Raw genomic sequence first — 26,850 nt, forward strand, 5'->3', positions numbered from 1 at the left:
TCCCCTTTGTGACCCCTGAACCCAAACCAAACTGTATTCCTGATAATACCCTTGTGACATTGGCTTTCCTGCCTCTGTGTTTGCTTATAATATTCCTTCCACACAAAAAATGTCTATTCATTTTTTCTCATCTATTCTACAGAGATGCTTGTGATTTAAGAGTTAACGTGTCCTGGGATAGATGCTAATGTGCAGTAGTAGCTTTACTGTAGTGTGTCATTGTCAAAGATGCTGCTGCTGGCCCACCACAGTAGTGGCTTTATTGTGGTGTGTAAGTCATTATCAGAGATGCCGCAGCTAGTCTGCGATCAAGGAACCTCCATCTGTTTTTATGTTCTTAGTATGTCTGGCTAACATAAAGTTTTTCTGTTTCCATTGTTGCTTTTAACAAAAGCAGTACTTGGGAATAATAACAATTTGAATTTAGAATTATAGCAGAATTAATTCTTAGGTTCTTTAGATTAATTCATAAATTTTAGACCTATCAAAGAAGTAGAGAAAAAATATGTCTGTATTTTGAGCTGTACAGTATTATACAACTTTCTTCACAATATCAAGAAAAGATAAAGGAACAAAAAAAAAGAAGGATCTGAGAGGTCCTTAAGGAAAGTTATCATATAAATACTGGGCATCATTATTTGTCAATTTTTAGAAACATTTACCACATGTAATGCGTTGTAAAATTTCTGGTACTTGATATTTTCTTCAAAGAATGACTCTTAATTTCTGAGGCATCATAAAGCATTGTGTGCCGCCTCCCTCTCCTCCATCATCCGCAAAAGTACATTCAACCAGTGGCCACCCCGCTGCTCCCCTTGCTGAGGAGCCTGACACTGATCACTCACTGTGTCTCCTCAACTAACACATGAATTTCAGTTCCATTCAATTACCAACTTTTAATTGGATCCCATTGCCAGACTGGTCTCCTGTTCCAGAGTGTTTCTTCTTGGCTGCACTGTTACTATGGCTACTTGGTTCCTTCTGCTTACTTCCTACATTAGTTTGATGACATCCACCCAGGTATGAAGCTAGACAAGTCCAATAAAATTGTTACAGTGCGAACACTGTCATCTCGCATTCTGCCTTCCTCCTACAGCTCATCTGGAATGCGGTCAGGTTTAGATGGTAAGGCCCTGAATTCTCCTATATATCTTTTTGTGAACTTTGTCAAGTTTTAGAATTCTAGGGCCTTAGAAAATTGTGGAAGCCTTCTTTCTCTGCCCTCTACTCCCTACCTCTACGCCCACCACGTACTGTCAAGCATATGGCATATCCATGTATGTTACATAAACAAGCCGAGGAAATCACTTTCTCACGTGACGAGATCTTCCTTTAGCTTCTTTCTTATCCTGGCATCATGTCCCAATTTTGTACCTTAAGTGCATTCCTTTCAGGGTTGCCAGAATTAGTTACGCTAGAGTGGATTTTCTCTGGTTTTTCATTAACTGCTATCTGCCCTGTAAATATTGATAACCTGCAGGTTTTGTGGGCATGTTCAGTGGGTCTTGAATGCTTAAAGTGAATGTTACTAATTTAAAAAGAAAAGGGAGGGAGACAGACAGACCATAGAATGCCATGGAACCCACCACTGACCAGGAAACAAAATTTTTCAGCTGACTTGGGACCGGTCTCATACCCAGGTTATTTAAGGTGAGAAATATTATTCACCCGGAATGAAAAATACTTGCCGTAATGTTCTCTTACATGAAGTGAGCTTATAGCCAGTGGGCTAACTGGATGCCATTTTTCTAGTTTCTCAATTGCTTGCACTATCACCTGTTTTCTAGAGTAAGCTAAGACCAAGAGATCTTCAATATCATTTTTCCTGTGGCTAGAAAGTAGGCCTCACAGTTAGCTCAAATAAAAACAAAAATAAAACATTTCATAGTCTGCAGGAATGGATCCTGACAATGAAGACTTTGCATTTACTCTGCCTTGTGCCTGGGGTTTTAATTTAACACTTCAATGAAAAGGCTGCATTTACAAAGGGGGGAAACACCCAGCAGGACTTAACTTTTATTAGTGCAATTTGTAAGAAATTACTGCAGTTAATGAGAAAATCGTTAGGCATGAAAAAAATGGGCTGTGACTGAACTTGGAGAGTCTAAATGGTGAGGTTTTAATTGAGTTTTTAGTTAGTGGTAAGAACAACAATACTAAAGCAACCAGGGCTGTGTCTGTACAGTGGAGGCAGTCAGCACCTGATATACCTTAGTTCAATTTCCTGTGCCCCTGGGCATGCATAATATTGTAGTTGTAGTGTTCTGCTCTGTGTGGTATCCACTGACTTTTCCTGTTTTTAAAAGGGAGGCAGACACCTTCTGTCTGCTAGCTGAGGAAGTCTGGGCCAGAGTCTAGCGGAACAGTTTCTAAAAAGAGGAAGGACAGAGAAGGGGCAGAGAGCAGGACAGAGAACCATGTCTGCTTCACAGGCCATGGCTTAAAAACGAGACAACATTTAAACATCCTTTTTAGGTTCAAAAAGCGTATACTTTTTCCTTAATTCTCAGTTTCTTTTGTTGCCACCCAATGATTTCTTTTTCCCCAATAAGCCCACTAAACGAGAAACAAGAGTACAAGGCCAAGGAGCACAAATATTCAGGGCAGATTCTCCCTGGTATCTTAGGTCCGAACCCTTTTGGACGTGGAAGCAGAAAGGATAATGAAGAAATAAATCAGCATATATTCTGTCATTTAGAGGAAAAATATTTAGGATACCCTTTTTTTGTACTTAAATTTTCAAAGAAATATTACATTTGACTTCCACAAGGACATGAACGCCATGGAAGAGTTCAGTCTCTTCCAGTTCCTCTGGTTTATCATCACTGTCCCCACAATCTGTGGCAACTCTTTGCCGTGTTTTACAAGTTAAATCTGAAGGGAAGGGAAAATGTCTGTAGTTCTAAAGATGTTTCAAATAGAAGTGAAAGTCATATATTTTACATAATTCTGTTTTTTGGGGTTTTTTTTCAGATTTAATGTGTTTTATTGATTAAAATATTACATTTGTGCCAATTTCCCTTCCCTCTGCTCCCCTCCTCCCGGTGGCCCCCCTCCCTCCAGTTGTCCCCCCCTTTTAGATTATGTCCATTAGTTGTGCATACAGTTCCTCCCAACCTCTCTCCGTCTATTCCATTCCCTCCTACCTTGATCCCCAATTCCTATATCATCTCCCTCCCTTTCCCCATTCCCCCTCCCTGTTGACCTCCCCCCAATATGCTTCCCGTACCCACAGTTCCTTTTCCACTCTCGTTGCCTATTTAGTTTGCCTTTGTTTCATCTCCCTAGCTTCTGTTTTTTAAACCAGTCCCTTTAACATCTCATATAACAGTGGTTTGGATCTAATGAACTCTTTCAGTTTTATTTTGTCCTGGAAACACTTTCTCTATCCTTCTATTCTGAATGACAATTTCGCTGGATAGAGTATTCGTGGTTGTAGGTTTTGGATTTTCATTACTTTGAATATTTCTTGCCAGTCCCTTCTTGCCTGTAGGGTTTCCCTTGAGAAGTCTGCTGATAGTCTAATTGGGACCCCTTTGTACATAATTCTTTTCTTCTCTCTTGCTGCTTTTAAGATTCTCTCTTTATCTTTAATTTTTGACATTTTGATTATAATGTGTCTTGGAGTGGTTCTCCCTGGGTCCAGTCTCTTGGGAACTCTCCTTGCTTCCTGGACCTGCAAGTCTATTCCCTTCCCCAAGTCTGGGAAGTTCTCCTTTATTATATTTTCACTCAATTTTTCAAGTTCTAGTTCATCTTCCTCACTCTCTGGCAAACCAATGATTCTTATGTTGGGCCTTTTATAGCTGTCCCAGAGGTTTCTGATCCTCTCATTGTTGCTTCCCATTTCCTCTCTCTGCATTGGTTGACTGCTTGTTCCTTCTCCATATTCCAGTTTGTTGAAATGAACTCTGGATTTTTTTTCCTCATCATCTGTCTCGTATGTGGTTTTGTTCCTTTCGTTATGAATGTTTTTCGCTTCTTTCTTATCTTTTTCCTGCTCTTTTGTGAATTCTGTAAGCCACCTGATAACAATGGCCCAGAACTGAGCCTCTGACAGGTTTCTTATCTGTTCATCTGTCAGGTTCTCTATCTGTTGCCTGGTGAGCTGTGCCACCGGGATTTCTATAGTTGTCTGCCTCGTTTTGACAGATGCGTTTTGTTTTCTTGGGCCGGCTGTCAGGGGCAGTGCCTGTGTACGCGTCACAATTCAGCGACCGGCGCCTGTCCGCGACCTATTTCGCAGCCCTGTGGTGCTTTCTTTGGGGGCGGGGGTCCAAGATGGATTCACACAGTTATTCAGCTAGGAGACTGGGATCCGTCCTCCCGCCCCCCTGGGCCTCACTGTTCAAGGCGATGCGGTGGCTGCTTTCCCCAGCGCTGGGATCGCGCACTGCCAGGGGCTTGACCGCAGCCGGGATTTTTCGCCACCCCGCCGCTGTCCCAGGTGCGACCCCCCGCAAACAGCACTGCCCTCTTTAACTCTTACCTGCCCAAATGGCACCGCTGGTTTATAACTTCATATGTTGGGCTTCCGTGTAGTTTTATTTTCTGGAATTTCTAGTTATCCTTTGTTTTGAAGTAGTTGTATTCCTCTATAGTTGTAGAGGGAGACCTAGCGTGTCCGTCTAAGCCTCCATCTTGGCCGGAAGTCACATAATTCTGTTTTTGTAGTACAGCTTTTAAAAACTTAAATGGCTGGGGAAAACTTTAAATATGCTTGTGAACCTTTTCAATAACTTCAGTCAAATTTCATTTTATTCTACGTCATTGGAAAGAAAAAATACTATACTTTTTATCTTTCCTTATTATTTAAAGAATACCTTGTTAATTTCTATCTCCTGGAAATAGCCAGGCATAAAATGACGCATCCACCTCTGTGGGTTTATAACAACATGTTGTGCCTCCAGTTCCCAGATCCACTCCTCACCCTCTCCCTGTGCGTTGGATCGTGGGGGAGGGATGGGGCAGAGCAGGTTGCATTTCCCAGGCTTCCACATCTACTGGTTTCCTACTGGGTTAAGGCAATGGAAAGCCCTGGCGGGAGATTGGTGGGAAATGAGGAGAGAGGGAGGAGACAGGGTATTTCACTTTCTTCCTTTTTTTTCACTTTCTTCCTTAATGTGTTGGGCAGCATCTTCAGTCACCTGTGGTTCAGCTCTCATAGGAAAATGCCTTTGAGCCCTGGGTACATCCCTCTCCCTCCATTCCCTTCCCCTCCGCTCCCCTCCCCACACTGCCAAGGGTGCTGAGGACTTCTTGCTCTTTCTAATCTCTGGGTTGCAGCACTGTTCTCAGTTGCCATTTGAGCTTTTCATCACCTGTGTAACAACTGCCTGCATTTAATTTCCTGAGTTAAATATTCAGTGATTTCTGTTCTTCTTATGGGACCTGACTGATGTACACACAGCCTCTACCCACAATGGCCAATTTATATCCTATAGTAAGGAGACATAAGGAAACCTGTTTGTGATCCTTTTCTGTTTAAATTGCCTATATTAAAACAGACTCATTTTCTTATCAGGCAAATGTTTCTTGTAAGTTTCTGGCTTAAAACAGTGATGGTAATTTACATATAGATTTAATTAGTGGCAGATTGGACTACTTGCTTAGAGTTTTATTTGCTGATAGATAATATTTCTTTTTATTCTCTTAATGGCTGACCTGACCAGAAAGATATTTATTTGCTTTAGATGCTTGAGTATTATTGTAACTTTTTTCATTTTTGTTTAATAAAGATGCCAATGTAATTAAAAAGATGTAAATCTGTTCTTAACATTTAAAAATGATTTCACTGCTGATATCTGCAAAATGTGCACCTCTTCAAAAAGCAAAATTCACTTGACGCATTGAAATAGTGAGAAGAATTAAATTGGGAAACATTTTGAATGATGCCTCGGTTCAGCGAAATCATTTGAAGTGGCTTTCCGTTCCTTTCTATGTAGTATGTGACAAATGAGTGAACCTACTGCTTTATTTTTGGCTCTGTCCGATGGAGGAAAGAAACCCACGATAAATGACTTCCTTTCACTTTGTTGGAAACATCTTGGCAGAGGACAGAGGTGGTAAGTGAACGTAAAGTTAGAGGCCAGCAAGCACATGGTCCCAGGTGTGTAGTCCTGTGACTGTGCAGCAAGAAGAGAGGTGATTCATTTTATGGGCCTTTGAATGGTCTTGAATGTTTTCTCCAGAGGGGAGAACATACATTTCAGATTAAACAAGAAAACTGCCATTTTCCTCTTATGTAACCCTTCTGAATCTGGACAGCATTTTAATATAACACTAAAGTATCATTGTTTTGAGACTAATTTTGTCTGTCTACAGTCTGTACACACGTAAGATGCTGGGTTAATATATAATGTCTATATTTAAAATCTCAAAATCCAGAACAGACATTTGTGAAATCCAGAACATTTTGATTTTGAAGACTCACTGATATAAATGACAGACATTGCCTGACTTGGGACCCTAAGATGGATGACCCTTTCAATGGCCATTTGTTATATTAGCTACTAATGAGTATTACTGAGCCTTTGACTAATTCTGGAAAGCATTTTGGTGAATTATAATTGGGGGTGTAATTTACTCAGTATGAAGACTGACAGGCCATTCCTTAGCACCGCAATTGATGTAGAAGCAGAGAAAAGTGCCCGATGATCAGCACTTCCTTTATGTGTGGTAGAGTCAAAAGTATAATCTAGCCGAAGAGTATTTTTGTTAGCCTTTTCTGCATTTTACTTGTATTAAAAGTGGCAGGAGAATATGAAGTGCCACCATACCTGGGAAGGGGGAAGTCTCTTGTCCACACCCCATTCTCATAATCATATATTTAAAACATCATCCATAACAGCTACTAGCTAGTGGTAAATGGTTCATTATAGTTAGTGAACCACAAAATAGTCTAGGTAAAGGGACAGGATTCAGAATCATGGGTCAGACGCAGAGACCATGTAACTGATTATTTCTAGAAGGGCAAAGTCTGGTTCTTTATATTCATTAGATCTCTTGGAAGTTTGGCTGTGTTCATCTGCCTGTGTTCCTGAACCTTCTGGAGGAAAGCATAGAACAGCCTAATATGTAAATAAGGAAACTAAATCTGAATATGCCCACAAATACACACGCACTTCGTTCCTAAATAGAAACTGGGTATTGACATTCCTACTTCCTTCCTTTTCTTTGAATTCCTTCTTTCCCCTCTTGTTATTGCAAATGGATTATTGGCTCTTGCATTTGCTTTATTTTAGTCTCTTTTGAATATTTTTCTCTGTAAGATGGCAACTGTGTATGTGTGTTCCATCATATTTCAAGATAAAGTGGGTCAGAAAGCGATGTTTTTGCAAAGCGGTTCAGTATTTATTTAGTTACTGCATGGGCTCCTGGGTCTGAGGACTCCATACGTTTCAGTCCCTAATCCCTTGTGCTCCTTATACTGGTTTCCTTCCAGTCTTTATGTAATAATAATATATAACATTATTTATGTCATACTTTATGACTTCCCCTGGCTGGTTTGGCTCAGTGGATTGAGCGTCGGCCTGCGAGCTAAGTGTCGCTGGTTCGATCTTCCAGTCAGGGCACATCAGAGAAGGAAAACTCTGACTCCAAAAAACCTCCGCTGCCTTGCGGCATACCTCTTCAGGGGAAAGGCTAAGGGAGTAAACCCCGACAGAAAATCCGGAGCCGGAGTCCCTAAGGCGGTTTGACGTTGTAGTCAACACCGGCAACTCCTGCGGCGCACCTGAAGCCAAGCTGTATTGACTCCGTCTTTCCCTTGGACCCTTCAGCTGCGAAGAGAGGGGGGTCTGCTGCATAGGCAACAGCAGACCCTCCATATCACCCTGCCCAGGCTCTGTAGCTTCAGCTTCACTGGAGAGGACACTCCAGCGTCATCGCAAGATGTCGATTCAACACGGGAGGAGACAGATACCGTGTCACTCCCGAGTCGGACTGCACAGCCATTCTCGGCGGTGCAGATAGACTCTTAAGAAGCTACACCATCGTCTCTCGAGACGGACGGCTGCCGACGACTTTATGACTTAGCAGACAGCTTTGCTCTCTGTGTCTTCTCTCAGTATCCGTGATGCCATATCCTCCTCCTCTCCACCCATCTCCCTGACCATTTCTTCTTAGCCTCCTTCGTCAGCTTCCTTTCCTCTATCCAGCCTCTGAAAGTTGTAGTTCCTTAAAGACCTGGTCTTGAACCCACACTTTCCAAAGAGCCAAGCTCTGTCCCTCCTCCGGACTCTCACACACGTGGTTCTTTCTTTTTGGCACTCCCTTTTCTCCAACCTCTTCCTGTCTAATTTTATTCCTTTTGTTTTTTTCCGTACCCCTGTCCATGGACTCCGCGTAATGGATCATTTGCTTTTCTTCAAACACACCATTGCGTTTCTACCTCTAGCCTTCCGACTTTTGCTCATTCTGTTTTCTGCTATGTGATGCCTAAATTTTATTTTTCATTGCTCAACTGAAAAGCTACATTAATTCATGAAGCTTTCTTATAATCACCACACATTTTAAAACTCAGATCAATTGATAGAACTCTTCACATTTACCCCCTATTACTATTTTTGTGTAGGTATGTAATATCCTCTGTTAGAATGTAAACTCCTCAAAGGCAAGAATTTTACCTTCAACTTCATTGAATCTTCCACAGAACATAACATAGTATCTTATACATAGCAGTTACAAAATAAATATATACCAGATTAAGTTAATGGAAATGATAAATAAATCAAGAAAAGAGGAACATTTACATTATACCTTAAAAGATCCCTCATTCTCACTCAAAAGAAATGAGAACCTTGGAATCTCTGGAATTACTGCCATTGACCTGTAAAGGCTCTTATTTGTGACTAGATATATTACTCTGAATGAACTTTATATCAAACTGTCTTATAAAGCAGGCTGCTATAAGGGGTATAGGAAATATCAAACATTTGTTACTTCACCTTTCCAATCTGAAAAATGGAGATAGCTTTGGTCGCTTTGAGTTTCTGTTGATGGTTTTCTGCCGTGCCTACTAATCAGGGCTGTATTGTTTACCTCCTTTAAAAGGACCCTTCTGAACATTCTGTTCTTTGAATTGTTGAATATTAATTTACTGCTGCAGGATACATTGGTGAAAATTTCTAAAATTGCAGGGAAGTGTTTCTTTAATTCCTCAAGTTTGTTAAGTATATTTTTATAATGGAGATCTTCATCTCCTAGTTGGTAGAAGAGATGAAATACAGGGTATATTCTCTCTTGCTGCAAAATTATTATATTAGAAAATACTTTATCCAGTTTTTTAATCCTTTTCACATGCCATAAGAGCCTTAGGAAATAAGTTGGCAACACCAGGTTTCATGTCTTTCATAAGGCATTGAGTAGTGCTCCAGTCACTGTGGTTCAGTTAGGCCTTTATGGTGAGCCTGAAAGTAGTGTTCATTAGTATTATATGCACACATTCATAACTATTAGAATGCTCAGATGAGGCCATGATTATGGCAGACACGCATCCTTAGGTGATCTTGACCATTCAGCATAAATTGCCAAACAGCCAACTAGTGAGAGGTTTCAGAGGCAAGTGAGAGTCAACCTTTAGGCCGTGAAGGTGCTTATGTCCTTGGTTTGTTCTCCTACACAGATCATAAGGATCAGTTTTGATCTGCTCAGCGACTTAAGTTTCCTTATGACTTTATGTTTCTCTTTTTCTCTGCTTTTATACTGAAGGATTGTTTGTTTATAAGTCTGCCCCAGGTGTCAATCCACCTTGCAAATGATAACATTATTAACGTATTTTAATGTATTTTCTCTTTCTGTAGCATTTATGACATTGCTGGCTGATAGTTACTGTTTATTAAGTATTTATGGCTTGTAGACTACTGAGCAGCATAGAGATTACTTGCTCAACTGAGAGCAGAAGATATGTAGCCATGACTTCCCATTCTAAAGGATATTATTAAATTAAATGAGGCTGGTCTTTTCTAACTTGACCTGGGATTGTTACAAGAGTGGATATCCCTGCCTCATTATTTTTCACTGTCTTGCACTGTTTGACATTTATCCTAAATGGAATTAGGGGAGAGACTAGAGGATCTAACTATTATGAATCTATCAGGAAAGGCAGTTTTGAATTTCCCAAATGGCCCAATTAAAAAAAACAAACAAAAACAACAACAACAACAACAAAAAAACCCTTAATATTTGAAATCCCAAATGGAAAAAAAGAAGGAAGTCCTACCTTTTACAACAGCGTGGATGGAAATGGAGACTATTCGGCTAAATGAAATAAACCAGTTGGTGAAAGACAAATACCATATGATCTCACTTATAAGTGAACAAAATAGAACCAGAGGCTTAGAGTCATGGAACAGACTAACAGCTGTCTGAGGGGTTGCAGGAGGTGGGGACTGATGAAAGAAGGTGAAGGAATCTGTCAAAGAACATACACGAAGGGTCCATGGACATTGGACAACAGTGTGGGGATTGATTATGAAAGTGGGGGTCAGGCTCGGTGGAAGCAGGGCGATGGGGGAAAAATTGGGACAACTATAATAGCCTAAGCAATAAAATATTTTAAAAGAATATAGAATTTCTATGCGAAGGACATTTTTAACCTTCTTTTGTTCTACTCAAAGTTATGGTATTGTTCAGGTCAAATTGACATTTAATATTAATTTAATAAAATTTTCCAGTACATTAAAAAAAGAAATCCCAGATGGAACATTTAGCTATAATTCTAAGCATTTTAGAAATTAAATTTTATTTCTCGACAAATATCAGTAAATGCAATGCAGACTTTTCAAATAAAGACTTTTGGAATCAACCTTTCGCCCCTCTCTGCCACCTCCTTCCCCCACCACCACTACACCCTTCCAGAAAAGAAGTATTATTATGCATACTGACCGTGAGGCTCTTAAACAATAACACATACTTACAGGCACACCGAGGGATATATTCTCTCTTAACAAGCACCACTTAAATAAAGAAAACTAAAATTATTGTCTTGTGTTCTAGCAAGTCACCAGCTAATAAATCACATTGAACAGTTTTTGGATACTCACGAAACAGCATATTTTATGAAGAGCATGGACTGCATCAAAGTCTTCCGGGAAGAAGCCATTCAGGTACTGCTGCCCTGGCCTGTCTCCTCATCCGTAACAGTTGGCCCAAATCACAGCAGAGAGGCATGCAGCACCCTACGAATAAGCCTGGGCTTTGGAACGTAATCATTCTCACTGTGAATAGCACCGTATGCCAAGAGAAGTAGAGATGACTCACTCATTTTACTCTCAGTGTCATTTCCGAGGGGGAAGAAGGATGGGTGGGTGAGTGCAGTGTTTTGTCCCTGGGAGTTAGCTTTTTATCATCCTGTAGCCCTGCTGTGTGCTTCCTATCAGGGGAACAAATTGTTGGTGGTCCTGTCATTTTTGTAAAGGATGGGCTATTTTAATGATACTGATAGAACATATATATTGGTGTAATTATTGAAAAGGATTTAGGAATACAGGACTGGGGATCTGAGTGCCAGGGGCAGAAAGAACACTGCAATTAATTACTCTGTACCTCTCTCCTACCTCTTGTGTGGGTTTTCTGTTGTATGTTTTATTAGAAATATTTATAGAACACTTCAAAAAATCTTCCAAATTATTTCTAGGGTTTTATAGATAAACTTTAAGCAAGTTTAAATTAGCAAGTGTATTTTAAAGTAAGCACAATTGTGGTTCTTACGTGGGTGCTTATTAATATTTGCAGAATAATGAGCAGTATAATTCTTGAATGGTTTATGTACTTGAAAAGAATAACAAAACGGAAAGATGGTTAAAATTAGAATAGAATAGGAGAGTTAGTAGCAGATGACACAAATGTCCTACACATTAAAGGCAAAGTAGAGTCAGGAGAAGAAGATGGTGACTTAGTCAAGTGGAGAAGGATTTGGTTAGATGGAAGAAGGTAGTGAAAAGGTACTGCTTTTTAAGGAACACTGCTCCCCAGGGCTAGGTGGCGTGTCTGATAACATTTCTGTGCACTCTTGCCACCACTTGTCCTTAAAAGAACCTGATGATTTCTTTGAAAGAGAGAGAAGGGGAAAGGGGGGTGTGGGAAGGAAGGAAGGAAGGAAGGAAGGAAGGAAGGAAGGAAGGAAGGAAGGAAGGAAGGAAAGGAAGGAAGGAAGGATGATGGAGGAGAATCTATAGAGACTTTAGAATGGTATCAATCTTAATGTAAAAACCTTTTTAACTGTAAAAAAAAATTTTTTAAGTTTTATGGAACAATTGGAGAGATGTGGATACTAAATGGTTATTTTCTCCTGTTATTATTAAATTTTGTGAGTATTTTTAAAAGAATCTGTATGTTTTAGATATTGGATATTGAAATAATGATGAAATAATGTGGTGGAAATTTGCTTCAAAACAGTCAGAGTTGTGGGAGAAGGTAGGGGTACAGATGAAACAGGTTTGGATGAGCTGATAATTGGTGAAGATGGGTGATGGCTAGATGAGTGTTCAGTGAATTATTCTCCCTTTTTGTTTGAATATGTTTATATTAAAAGTTAAAAAATGAAGTACCAGGTCACCAAAAAACTGTGTGGCTCTGGGCTGGGAAGTTCTGTACCTTCCACAGATGGAAAGATTTCAGGTTCTCAGCAAACAAAGCTGAAATTTGAAATAACAGTTTTCCATTTACCAAAGAAGTGTGTGTGTGTGTGTGTGTGTGTGTGTAATAAATATATAATTATGATATGTATGTTATAAATGATAGATTCAGCATATATAATACTTTGATCTGAGGTTGACTTTGTTTTTATATTTGCTCTGACCTGCTACCACAGTTTTCAGAATATCAGCGCTTTAACAGTTTCCTGAAAGCCCTTCGAGAGAAAGTGGAAATTAAACAATTAAATCATTTCTGGGAAATCGTCATTCAGGGTAAGCATAAATATAAGTTCTAAATATATAAATTGCGTTGTGTGATGACTTTCAATGTAGATTTGGGAAATGCTCAGGATTCAATGAACTAAAAATATTATTTAGAAAGCATAAGCACAGAGTGATAAATAATAAGTAAACAAGCAAGTCCCATCTGAAAGGCTGTGTAGCCCGACCCATTCCCAAGATTGCGCCTCCGTGAGGCGAATGAAGCCGTGAGGGCAAAAGGGCCCCCTTTCTCTGATTCTTAGATCCCCTGAGTCCTGCCGGACCTGAGCAGCTCCATTGACCTCACCCTTATGTTGCCCTCCTGCTGCCTCTCACTGCCGTGTCCTCGGACCTTTCCTGTCAACAGACCAGCATCTGCGCGCACCACATGTGGCCACATACACTTTTCTAGAGCTTGATGCTTGATTTTCTTCATGTCCTTTGCCCATTTTTTTAAGCTGACTTGATTTTTTTCAGAACCTAAATATAAGCTATTACCTATTAAAATATATATATTTCAAAAACAATGGTGTTAAAAAGTATGCAACTTTTCACTTGAAATAGGGCCCCAGAATTACTTTCTACCTGGCTTTATATGCATTTCTGTATAAAGGAGTTACACCTATCTGTCCGCCTTCTAACGGGCGGCTTTCCATCATCACACAGGCAACCATTTTCCTGACAGTTAATTTTTCAGCCCCTTACCTTCTACTCTGGGCGCAAAAGCAATTAGAATAGGTGGGGAATGGGGCCTCCTCAAATCACTCTTGCGTCTCTGCTGCCGACCCAGTAGATGAAAGAGATTGGTTTTGGGATTTATTGAATGCCTCCAGCATATTGTTTGCTGGGAAAAAAATCTTACAGGACATATACAAGCTACATATTTTTTGAAAGCTTATTATATCCTGTTGAGAGAATACACGTGACCTGTGCCATTTCTAGGTACAAGTGGATGTTAAATACATGTGCTTTTCTGAAAGTATTTCACACATCAGCCATTTGAGGCAGGAGAAAACCTGAGGCAGAAGAGAAAACTAAAGGGTAGGTTTTCTATCCTTGAGTTGCTCTCACTGAGCTGAGATTGATGTTCTGCACCAAATGATAGACGTGGCCAGTGTAAGAGCATGTTTCCTCCTGACCTTGGCCTTCTTGCCATTCCATCAGTAGCCAGTAACACTACTGGGAGTCAAAGTGCCTTAAGATTCCCATATTGGGTACCTAATAAGTTTGGACCATCGTATACCGTCATTCAGTTATCCTTTGTTTACTGAGCTTCTGCTGTGCGCTACATTGAGGAGAGTATAAAGGTGAATAAAACCTGCCCTAGGGAAAAGTGTATAGTCCCATTAGGAGAGATAAAATTTATACAGATACTTATACAGGATAAGATATGATGAGAGTCATTTCAAAGGCATAAAAAATGTGAGAGTTCTGAAGGAGAGACTATTTCTACGTGGATTTAAGCAAGGAAGCCTTCATGGAGCATGGAGCATGGAGCATTTGAGATGTGGCCGTTATTTTACACAAGCAAAAATGGGAGAAAGGGTAATGTAAGATGGAAGGAACAATGAGAATTAAGTGCCTTTATAATTTATATTTTTTATAGAAAAGAGCATTATTGTAATTTAAAAAATCTTTAGTACTAAGTGGGAGTAGATATGGTAGAAAGGAAGGTGAGACTGGGGGTGATTCTTTACTTGGATTTTACTCTGTGAATTACTTTTTAGATGGAATTACTCTGATCACCAAAGATGAAGCTTCGGGAAGCTCTGTCACAGCCGAGGAAGCCAAAAAGGTACTGATAACTCCCTGTCTTCAGATAACTTATTGCGGTGAACATTATTTTCTTGATACCCAGTCTTATTTGAAGAAGTTAAATTTTAAGGCTAACTAAATTGAGTGTACCCATTTTTATTCAGCCAACGGGCAAATTGCTTTAGCTGCAGCATCCTTGTGGGAGAAATTGTGATCTCAGTTTCCCGTCAACTATGGCGATGTCTCTAGAACTCACCTGTAACCCCAGTTTCAGTAGCTCCAGAGCTGCCGAAGCCCGTAGTACACACGAAGCTTTGCCTCGCCCTGGTAAAGGCTATGAGATCTCTCTAGCCCCTTGAGTCCCACCCTGGCCACACATTGGTCACCTAGGGAGCTATTTTTTACCAAAAAAAATAATAATAATTCTGGTGACCAGACTGCTCCCCCGAAATACTTTTTGTGTGAGATGGGTCCTAGGCATGGTTTTAAATTTGTAATTCAAATTGTAACGTGCAGCAAGGTAGCAAAACACTACTGTTCTAGCATAAGGCACATCAAGGTATTTTCAGTTAGTAAAAGACCCCATGTATGAGGCCCCATGAGCTTTGTATCGTCACAAATAGTTGGGCCAAGGTCTCTCTGCTTGGCATACAAGTATTGAATCTGATTCAGCTGTAAATCAAATACATGTGGCTATGTAGCTCAGTAATCCATTATACCTCGGGTTTTGGATGAAGTTTTAATGAAATTAAGTTGAATAGCTCAAGAGTATATGGGTTATAACATTCAGCTTCAGTTACAGGTACCGATTGATCCAGTCCTGCTAGCACAACACTGGCAGCTGTCAATTAGCCTCTGCTGTCCGCAAGGCACTATACTGGGTGAAGAGACAGCACCCCTGTCCTCTGGGAACTCAAATGATCAGGTCAGGGTAGAATAGGGAAGCAATGAGACTCAAAAACTACCGCACACACACTGAGGGAGAGCTTGGTCTGCAGTGCCAGGCGTGAATCCTTTAAGCAAATGGCAGGACAAAGCTGGAAATATTCATCTTAATGGCTAAATTCAGGCCAAATTAAAAACATCTTGAACTTTTAGAGTCATTTGGCAGAAACTGTAATATTGTTTGGGAGAGTGCAGAATATGCAGGAATTTTTATTAAGCACTTAGCCTGGCAAAAGCATTTTGCTTTGAGGAAGTAATATCCAGGAACTTTTAGAAGGACACTCTAAGATGCTGATCATTGTCTCAGAAGGGGTTCCACAGTGTCTGCATGCTCGCTGCCATAATCAGTACCATGAGTATGCCAATAGTTGAGAGTATGTCATTTAACTGCTATGTTTTATTTGTTTGTTTATACAATGGCTTGATAATATTTCCCCCTTGAACTGGGTTGTATCATTCCAGCCTCTGCAGAGAAACAGAACTAATACAGAGAGACAGAGAGAGAGACAGAGAGAGAGAGAGAGAGAGAGAGAGAGAGAGAATGAGTGTGAGTGTGTGTGAGTGTGTGTGTGTGTGTGTGTGTGTGTGTGTGTGTGGTGGTGAGGATTGATTTATTTTAAGGGATTGGCTCACGTGATTGTGAAGGCTGGCCTATTTGAAATTGTCAGCTGGCCAGCAAGCTGGAAATTCAGGCAGGATTTCTGTGTTACAGTCTTAAGGCAGAATTCCTTGAACTGTTCAGATGGGACCTACCAACGTTGTTGAGGGTAATCTTAAAGTCAGCTGATTGTAAATGTTCATCACCTCTACAAGGTACCATCACAGCAACATCTAGACTGGTGTTTGACACAGCTGGCTGCTGTGGCCTAGCTAAGTTGACACTTAAAATTGACCACCACATAGGGTGAAGGCTTATCAATCAGCTTTTGCTAAACAAAGAAAATTAATCAGCACAAATACTGTAATTTTAGTCATTATTGTATTAAAGTAATATCTGTTATCCAGGTGAGAGTTGAGTACATATTACAGTTTTTGGAGGAAGAGGGGAACACTGATCTAAAAAAGGTAGTTTTCCTTCCAGAGATACCTTTAACCAAAGGTGTCACTTAGCTAAGGATTCACTTAGCTAAGTGAATCCATTATAGTATAGAGGAAAGAAACCTAAAAGGGGATAATATGCTTCTTGCAAATTGTCTGAGGTTTGTTCTGTGTTGCACATGAGGTATCTCCTTTGGAATTTAAGGACACAGACAGAGCCTAGCCATCAGGAATTTTGATGTCTGATAATTAAGCTGTAGAGAGGAATTTTAGTGAATGACTATGTATGGGGTAGTGTCCTTACCTGATTCTGATTTCAACAGAATGGATTTCAGTTGGTTGTAATTTAAGACAGTTCTGAAAATTTCACCTTTGAATAAGGAGAAGATATAGTCAACACAGTGGGGCGGAGCCCAGTGTCTGACTCATCTGCACGCACCGACTTGTCTGACTTGCAAGATGATGCTTCTGTGTCATGTGCTTCAATAGCACATGAACGCTTCACTTGTTTTTCAGAGTGAAGATTTAATCCTTTGTATTAAAAATGTTTTTAAATGGCACCTGTTGCTTTTTGGAGAGAGGTGTAGAAGGGAGAGTGCATTTACAGATAATGGTAGGGAGAATGACAGATTCTGGCCCATCGCAGTTGGTTCCCTGTGGTTTTAACAGAAGAGACATGCTTTAGCTATTTCTCTTAGCCAAGTTAGGAAAGCGTAATCACTTTGGACTGTGTGCTAAATTATTCATTTACATTGCCTTTAAAACAAGTGTTCAGTTTGGTCACTTCTCAAATAATCAATTAAGGAAACGATTATAATTAGTGAATTATAAACACATTGAATTTAAACTCTTTCAAGGTATTTTGAAGTTATTTAAAGTTTGCAAATTGTCACATTCTTGCTGTCAAGTGATGATTTGAAAGAAAATAATTATCCAGAAATGTCCATTTAAAATGAAAATTAAATCGTATCTTTACACTTGCACATCTTAAGGAGAGCCATTTCCCCCAGTGTATTTTAGAAATGTGTGGATTTTTTTTATTCTTTGAGAAATATAGGTAAGTCAGCTGTGTTGCAGAAATAGAAAGTTCTTCTATGACGGAAGTTTAGATACAGTCACTTTCTTTTAAATGTATCAGTACCTTTCATTGCATTTTGAAACCTCAACATAAATATGAACACTTTTATATTCACTTTTATTGCCATTATAACATATCAGTTCTCTAACTTTTTCTGTTTCTGGTTGCTGTTCGTAGACATGCTGTGACATTGATGTTTGGTAAAGTCTTTGTGCAGCTCCTCTGTACTCTCCATCCACCAGGTTATTCTCCAAGCCTGATGGTGGGTAGAAGGTGTGGCTGTTCCTGCTGCCACATTCCAGGGACACCTGGGAAGTCCTTTGCCCCAGGCTATACTCAGTAAGAGTCGGTGACTTGTGAAAGGTCAAGGTTGGGCTGATTTCTCCACTTGAAGTTTATCTTCTTTTATCTTTTTTTAGGTTTCTTCTTGCTAACCTCTGTTAGGGTTAGAACAGTGGTTTTCAACCAGGAGATTTTGCTCCCCCGGAGACATTTGGCAGTCTAGAGACATTTTTGGTGGTTACAACAGGGGGTGTGTTACTGCTCCTAGTGGGGTCAAGGCCAGGGATGTTTTAAAACATCCTACAGTTCACAGGACAGCCCCACAACAAGGAATTATCTAGCCCAAAACGTTGATAATGACACTGTTGAGAAGCCTTAGATTAGAAGAATCTAAACAAGCCAGATTCTTAACTAAGGCAGAGGATGTTGACTTATTTTATTCAGCTGGAAAGAATGCCAGTGATCTCTTAGCTGAGTTTTTATTTTTAAAACTGAAAGCTTACAAGGAGGCCTGATATGGGAAACAGGTAAAGGTTATAGACTCCTCAGTTGATGGGCAGTGGGAGTGGCAGATGGAGAGCACCCATGCAGGGAACAGAACCTGAAATGTACTGATCTCGTGCCAACTCCTTATTTTATAGATGAAGAAACTTAGGGCCTTGGGAAGTAAAATGACCTGAGATCATAGTAAGTCACTGGCTAGGAGTCCAATTGTAGGACAACCCCCACCCCTCATCCCCAGTCCTCCATCCTTTTTACTCCATAGTAAGCACAGAGAGGGGAGGACTTCCAGTCAAGATGGAGACATAGGTACACACGCTACAGAAAAAAAAAACTGCAACTAGACCACAAAACAAATATTACTCAGAACTGTCAGAAAATCAAGCTGTATGGAAGTCCAACAACCAAGGATTTAAAGAAGCCACATTCATATAGATGGGTAGGAGGGGCAGAGACCAGGGGAGGGGCGGAGAGGCACAGAGACAAGGTATGGTGCGAAGAGACAGCAGAATGGACAGTCCCACATTCACTTGTGGTGGATAAAAATCAGGAGGGATACCCTGGGAGCAAGCGATCCCAGCCCCAGACCAGACCACACAGGCCAGGGTTCCAGTGCCAGAAAGATAAATCCCCATAACTTCTGGCTGTAAAAACCAGTGGGGGCTGGGGCAGTGGAAGAAACTGCTGGATTTTCAGGAGACTCCTCTTAAAGGGCCTGCACAGACTTAGGTCTTACAGAGACCCACCCTCTCTGAGATTCAGCACCAGGGCAACAGCTGAAAGGACATCAGTGGCATACAGGAAGAAAGTGAAGTGACTGGAAACAGAGCGAGTGCCTGAAGACAGTTTCCTCCCAGGAAAACCTCCAGAAACCAAGCAGTGGCACTGTCCTCTCTCTGAGCCCTCCCCCCACACAGAACCACAAAGCAGTGAAATGGGTTGCCCCACCCTGGCAATTACCTAAGGCCCTGCCCCTCACAATTTACAGGTGCCTTTTCTACACAGGCCCCACTAGTAAGACAGGGAGTAAAAGCAGCTCTACCTAATATACAGAATCAAACACAGGGAGACTGTCAAATTGAGGAGGCAAAGAAACATGGCCCAAATGAAAGAACAGAACAAAACTACAGAAGAAGAGCTAAACAAAATGGAGATAACCAACCTCTCAGATGCAGCGTTCAAAACACTGGTTATCAGGATGCTCAAAGAACTCATTGAGTATGACAATAGCATTAAAAAATCCCAGGCAGAAATGAAGGGTTCAGTAAGTGAAATAAAGAAAAAACTACAGGGAACCAACAGTGGAGGAGATGAAGCTGAGATTCAAATCAACAACTTGGAATATAAGGAAGAAAAAAGCATTCAATCAGAACAGCAAGAAGAAAAAAAAAAACAAGGATAGTCTAAGGAGCTTCTGGGACATCTTCAAATATGCCAACATCTGAATCGTGGGGCTGCCAGAAGGAAAAGAGGAAGAGCAAGAAATTGAAACTTATTTGAAAAAATAGTGAAGGAAAACTTTCCTAATTTGGTGAAGGAAATAGGCATACAAGTCCCAGAAGAACAGACAGTCCCAAACAAGTTGGACACAAAGAGGACCACACCAAGACATATCATAATTAAAATGCCAAAGGTGAAAGATAAAGAGAGAATTTTAAAAGCAGCAAGAGAAAAGCAGAGAGTTACCTACAAAGGAGTTCGCATAAAACTGTCAGCTGATTTCTCAATTGAAACTTTATATGCTAGAAGGGGCTGGCAAGAAGTACTTACAGTGATGAAAAGCAAGGACCTGCAACCAAGATTACTCTATCCAGCAAAGCTACCATTTAGAATGGAAGGGCAGATAAAGTAGTACTTCTCAGACAAGATAAAGCTCAAGGAGTTTATCATCACCAAGCCATTATTACATGAAATGTTAAAGGGACTTATTTAAGAAAAAGAAGATCAAAACCATGAACATTAAAATGGTAACAAATTCACAACTGTCAACAACTGAATCTAAAAAACAAACTAAGCAAACAACCAGAACAGGAACAGAATCACAGGTATGGAGATCATTTGGAGGGTTATCAGCTGGGAGAGGGAATGGGGAGAATCGGGGAAATGGTGCAGGGATTAAGAAGCATAATTGGTAGGTACAAAATAGACAGGGGAATGTAAAGAATAATACAAGAAATGGAGAAGCCAAAGAACTTATATGCACAACCAACCCATGGACATGAACTGAGTGGGGGTGGGGTGGTTGCTGGAGGGAAGGAGGCTACTAGGTGGAGAGGGGCAAAGGGAGAAAAATTGGGACAACTGTAATAGCATAATCAGTAAAAACAGAAGGAAAAGAGGACTAGTCCCCATGGCTTTTGGAGTGTTATTTCTCTCAGGATTCAAAGAGGCTGAACTAGTATAAATAATTATTTGATACAAGCTTTGTTGGGGGTGAATAATTTTTTTAGCACTTGTTTTCCTTGTAGCTGCCTAATTTAGCTTTATTATTGTTGACATTAATTTTTTCACCTTAGCATTACACAGGGTAGGGCAAAAGCAGGTTTATGGTTATTCATATGAAAAATAATACATAAATAATGACGTAAGAATAAACTGTGTTTTGCATGCTCACAACTGTAAGTCTACCTTTGCCGTACCCTGCAGACACTCAGAGCTTAGCAGTCTGGTCATTTTACAGACGCTGTCCAGAGAGATGAAGTTGGCCTGCTGAGGGTCTCACAGCAGGTTCATGGCTAGCAGAGCTGACTAGAATCCAGACCCCTGGGCTACAGTCCTCTTTCAACCACCCCACGACTCCAGCTTTCCATGCCTCCACCTTAGAATGGCACCCCGCCACACCTACAAGCAGAAAAGATGCTCACAGTCCCTCTTTCAAGTACACCAGGTTTATCTGTGAGTGTGTGTAAACATCACCAACACCTTGTGAGGAATTATAAGTCCGAATTTCTTGAGGACAATTGTCTCTTAACTGCTAGCCCCTATTGGATCTCACGATAGTTTCCTTTGCTCTTCTCCACTTGCCTGGTCTGCCTTAAATCTCTGGTGTAGTTGCTCTATATGCTAGTTCAAGAAAAGCAATAATGAAAAGGTCACAGTCTCACCTTACTGTTGTCTTGAGCTTGATATTTGTAAGATATAATTTTTAAATTTTTATTGAAATGGACATTTCTGTCACCCCAGGAGGCTCTGGTGCCTTCTCAGTCTTAACCCCCCCTGTCTCCCAAGGTAACCAACCACTATTCTGACATCTATAACTTCAGACTAGTTTTGCCTGTTCTTCACCTTCTTATAACTGGAAGCATGCCTGTTATGATTCATCCATGTTGCTAAGATTTGTCCATTCTTTATTATAGCTGTGTAGTATTCCCTTGTTTTGGTTATAACACAATTTATTCATCCACTTTCCTGATGATGGACATTTCATTGTTTCCAGATTTTGACAGTTGTGAATAAAAATGCTATGAATATTGTTATATGTATTATTTGGTTGACGTATATTGGGTATATTCCTAGGAATTGGTGCATAAAACTTAAAATACCAAAAAGCATTTTTGTACACTATTTCATCTGACATTCACTATTTCCCCACGAGATAGATAGGGTACGTAGCGGTATTTTCTTGTCTTTTTTTTGTTTTTGTTTTTGTTTTTAAGGAAAATTCACTATAGAAAGGTTATGTGGCTTGCCCAGGGATACTGAGGAACTGAGAGCTGAGGTTAGGGCTCTGTTCTCCCACACTAGGTTACAAGATTTCTTTGCTGCAGTATGTTGCCTTTGTAGCATGAAATGAGCTACAGAAGGAGGCATTAATTAAACTCGAATGTATTAGTATGTTGTTATTGACAAAATATACACAAATGGACTTTTATTCTTTCTGATGTTTTTATACATCTGGATTATGGGTGCTTTTTTTTTGGCATCACCTGATGGTGTTGGAATCAGCCCAGTGAAAGCCATGTGTTTTTAATTTGGGGATTGGTTAAGGGTCTGAGCAGAAGCTGATTGTTAGTTTCTAGTTTTATAGAGGGATAGGACTGGAAATTTCTATACAGAGGTTATGGATTCCACTTCTCTGCTTGGGGCCCGGATTATATTTCAGGGTACTTGAAAAGTAATAGTTGATCCATTCCCTGAAGATCTCTGAATAAAGAGGCTCTTGGTAGCCCCAAGTAAATGATGGTGGTCTGACCAAGCAGGAGTGTGTCATCCAAGGTCCTTTCTATTTATTTTCTACCTTTTCAGCATCTTGCAGAGGGAAAGAACACAAGGAAGGATGAGTGTTGACTCCTGCCCCTTTCTGCTGCCTTCAGAAAATCTGTTGCTTTCATTGAGAAAGCAGGCCAGTCGTTGAATTCTCTGCTGTATCTCTTGCTTCCCTGTCACTGTGCAACCTGGAACTCACTTGCAGTTAAAACCGCTAATGAGGAGGAATGATGTGTGTAAGAGATCAGCCTTGCCTGGAGCTTTGGAAGGATAATGGATGGCAGCCCAGCTTTTAGCAATAATTTGTTTCCGCAGAAATGTTATGCAGATCTATCAGGAAAATCCGTTGCAGATGTTCAGCACTTGATGGAAATGAAAGTTTTTTTGCCGCTGTTCCTCTCTTCCTAGGAACTTGGCCTAGTCTCAGAGATGTGCCATTTGTGTTTAATTATATATACCACAGTCCTACTGTGCAGGTAGCCCTGTCTTCATTTATCCTGTAATTGTGGTGTGAAAGGGGCTTTGCAAGTGGGGCGGGAATGGGAATTGGAGCTTTTAGGGCCGCGTGCCAAAAGGCACAAGGGTTTTTCTAGATTCATCAGTAAGTACCTACCATGCGTTCGGTTACTAAGGGGCGATGAAAGCTGTAGTGGACTGTAGAACCTTTCAGCCTACAGAGTTTGTCTGTGTTTGGAAGGCTCCAGTCTTCTGTGGCTTCCCAGAGGTTTATAGCAAGACACAGCTCTGGCCTTTATTCTCTTCACCCCAGCTGGATGTCTTTCTCCTTTAACCTGCTGTTTTTCTGACCTAGGGAAAGTCATGTGGGGGTTAATGATTATGAGAGGAAGACGAAGAAAATAAAAATTATTTTTAGTAGTGATTATAATTTGGAGAATCATAAAGAAAGATCAATTTGGGAATCTAGGCTAGAGCAGAGTTTAATCTTTAGACATAAACCATATGCAAATACATATGTAGATTTCTTATTTATTTGTATTTGACCCTCAAATGTCTTCATTAATAATTAACCAAAATAAGTAAATAGAATTAGTGACATGGACGCGGCATTACAGTTCTGTTCCAGACTGTACCCCTATTGCTAGCATTTTCTGTCTCTCATACCATTGATTTTTGCACTGAACACAGTCCACTTTAGGGTCAACGGAGGGCCATGGAAAGATCCATAAATGCCTTTAGAAAAACATAATCCTTTAATCTCTCAGTCAGACTTGGAGATACTGAATGGTGAGGTGGCTTAGACTGAGGGTTAAAAAGTTCAGGAGAGAAGTTGTGTCAGTAACAAGCCGCGTGGCCATGTGCACGGTCCCGAGGAAGGCAGCTCCCAGCTCTGCTTGTGCAGCCGCCCCGTGGCCGCCGCTTGGTGAACTGCTGTGAGGTTTTGCGGGGGAAGGACGGCAGGGCACGCGGCGCTTGCTTCCCAAGACTCGCCGCGCACAGCCCAGTATTGGAAGAGTGACCCGTTCAAGAGACATATTGAGTCTGTATGTTTTAGGTTTCAGAAGCCTCGATTGTGTCCATTATAACACAAAAATAGTGGGAGTGTACATGTAGGGAAAGCAATGCCTGCATTTCTTCATGTTGAGGATGTGAGGAAAGTATAACTACACTTAGCCCTCGTGGGCGGAGGCAAATGCAGGGGCACGAGCCGTTGCTCCCACGGGAGCCCTGCCCACGGACCCTGGGCCCCACCTCCCGCCGCGCCCGCAGGCTCCGCTCCACTGCCTTTCTAAGTGCCTGTGCTGCCAGAAAATCACTTCTGTTAGGATAGATAAGTGGTTGATAACACCCTGCTCTTAAATGCAGTTGCCACATGCCTTGAAGAGGGACAGGAGGGAAACAAGTGTTCAGATAATTTTCAAGGGCACTCATTGCCCTTTATTCTGAGTTTTATTCCTAGAGCATTGCAGACGTCTGTTCAGGCCTGCTTTGCGATGTGTCTGCCTGGAGAAGCTCCCGCCCGGGCTGCTGAACAGAAGGGCACGCTGGAAGTCTCCTCATCCACCTGTTTTCAAACAATTTCTCATGCCAGTTGAAGGATTTCCAGAAAAGGAGTTGAACGACCTCCCAAGCTCACCCATTTTTTTGTTTTGCATCATTTACAAGAAGTTCCTCTTTTACTCCTTTTGTTCACAGTGGAGCTGAAGAACAGCTGATTATAATCTTTAAGTTCTGACCCTTCATTCTTATGATCCCTTCGGACAAACTGGTTTGGGGAGTTTGATTCTTTTCTTAACCCTAGTGACCCCACATTCCTTCCTGTGAGAGCACGAATGAAAATACCGGGCATCTCAGTGTCTGATGTAGGACCCTCCACCTGGTCACTGCCTTGGCGAGCCGTGTCAGTTTCTTCTTCTTGATAAGAACTTTCTCTGTGACTAGTTAGTGTGGACTATTCAACTTCAGAATTAGTCTTTTCACCCAGAGACAAATGAAGGAGCAGATGTGAAGATGATGTTTCTTTTGGGCCATCTGTAGCAAGTCTTAGGTTTGTCTGTGACAGTGCTTCTTCAACTAAAGAGGGGGATATGTCATTTTAGTATTGTGACCAGCTTTTTCTTTACAGTTTCTGGCCCCCAAAGAAAACCCAAGTGAAGACACAGCAGCCCTATTTGAAGAAGGAGGTGATGTGGATGATTTAGTAAGTACTTTTAACATGTACAAGGTGTTCAATGATTGAAGTCGTCTGAGCTGTAAATACAGCACAAAGGCTGCTTATAGACTTGTCTCTTTTTTTTTTAATTAATTAATTTATTATTTTTAGAGAAGGGGAGGGAGTGGAGAAGAAAGAGAGGGAGAGAAACATCGATGTAAGAGAGAAATAATCGGTTATCCTCTCACGCCCCAAGTCAGGGACCATGCCTGCAGCCTGGACATGTGCCCTGCCTGGGAATTGAACTGACAACCTTTTAGTATACAGTCCGGTGGCCAATCCACTGCGCTGTACCAGCCAGGGCTAGACTCATTTCTTATTTGTGTTTTAATTTCTAATACACCAGAAGCTCTCTACACTATTATTTATTGCCGTTATAAATTTAATCAGATAGGTAATTTCATAATGGAAATCTCTGTGTTCATTGGTTTTAGTTATATTGTTCCCTCAGTTTTATCCTCTTCTTTGAAGGACTAAAAAGAGCTGGAGAGGCTATTCCTATAGTAGAAAAATGTCATAATTTACTGAAATTGCTCTCACCCAAAGTAAGCAATACAACATGTGATTTGTGTAGGTTGACAAATAAAAATATAGCCTTTAAAAAACCTGATTCTTAAATGTTCTCACTTAACTTAATGTAAACAAAATAGGCCGACAGGCATTTGGGGATTTCTGGACCTCATCGCACTGTATCTGGGTGCCTGGCAGACTGTGTTAAAAGTGTTGGCCTTTACAGCCATCTTTCATGTGTGGACACTTTCTGCCTTTTAAGCCTCACATGACAGCTGTCCAGTAAAAACTTTCAGCCTTTCTGTGGAGACGATCTCAGTATGGTAATGAGGAGATGCTTGGTATTTAACTCCTGAAGTAGTTCACGGGTGGATAGCTATGCCAGTCCATGCATGCTACCACTGAAGAGAGCTGTTGTCATTAAACTCCCTCACCAGAGCATCAGTGGTCTGAAGTTGGTCTGGTTCCTCTCTAAATCTGTTCTTGCTGTTTACAGCTGGACTTGATATAGGTCCTGGATGTGTGGGGAATCTACAAGAGTCGCCATCGCTGCTGTGCTGGGACTTCTACATGGAACAACCTGGAGGCAGCCATTCAAGGAGACCGGAAGCTCTGGAGATAGTCTCTGCAGGCCACGCAGAAGGGAATCTCCTGATTCTCTGCGTACTGAATATATACACATATAAGGGATCCTTAGACCTCAAACAAGTTTATAAAAAGTCATTGTTATTTTCTGATCAATGTATTATTTCTCTTGTGGTTTTATTGATCTCCTTATATAACGCACGTGCTTTGAAGTTTCTGGAAAAAGGATTTCCTCCTGACCTGGTGTATTGGTGAGGACTGGAGCCCTCATGAAGTTCTCTCACCCAAAACTATGGCATGGTCATTGGTGAGTTTCTCAGTCCTCCGCAGGAGGTGTAGTGCGCTGCCTGAGCCTCCCACAGCAATCACAGCTTACGCTG

At 40.9% G+C, this 26,850-nt stretch overlaps 1 protein-coding gene across 1 annotated transcript in view; it reads left to right on the forward strand.

The window, feature by feature from the left end:
- The window catches only part of XRCC5 (X-ray repair cross complementing 5), a 98,813-nt gene extending 72,183 nt beyond the window's left edge, over window positions 1–26,630 (forward strand). Inside the window, exons 17-21 of the mRNA XM_090283489.1 lie at window positions 10,999–11,108; window positions 12,815–12,911; window positions 14,627–14,694; window positions 25,289–25,363; window positions 26,382–26,630. Coding sequence (XP_090139615.1) covers window positions 10,999–11,108; window positions 12,815–12,911; window positions 14,627–14,694; window positions 25,289–25,363; window positions 26,382–26,396 — 365 coding nt within the window. The 3' untranslated portion in view covers window positions 26,397–26,630. The remainder of the gene's footprint in view (window positions 1–10,998; window positions 11,109–12,814; window positions 12,912–14,626; window positions 14,695–25,288; window positions 25,364–26,381) is intronic.
- Window positions 26,631–26,850: the final 220 nt, after the last annotated feature.

This window comes from Furipterus horrens, unplaced genomic scaffold (assembly GCF_987537825.1).
Source record: "Furipterus horrens unplaced genomic scaffold, mFurHor1.1.pri manual_scaffold_1, whole genome shotgun sequence".
Classification (NCBI taxonomy): domain Eukaryota; kingdom Metazoa; phylum Chordata; class Mammalia; order Chiroptera; family Furipteridae; genus Furipterus; species Furipterus horrens.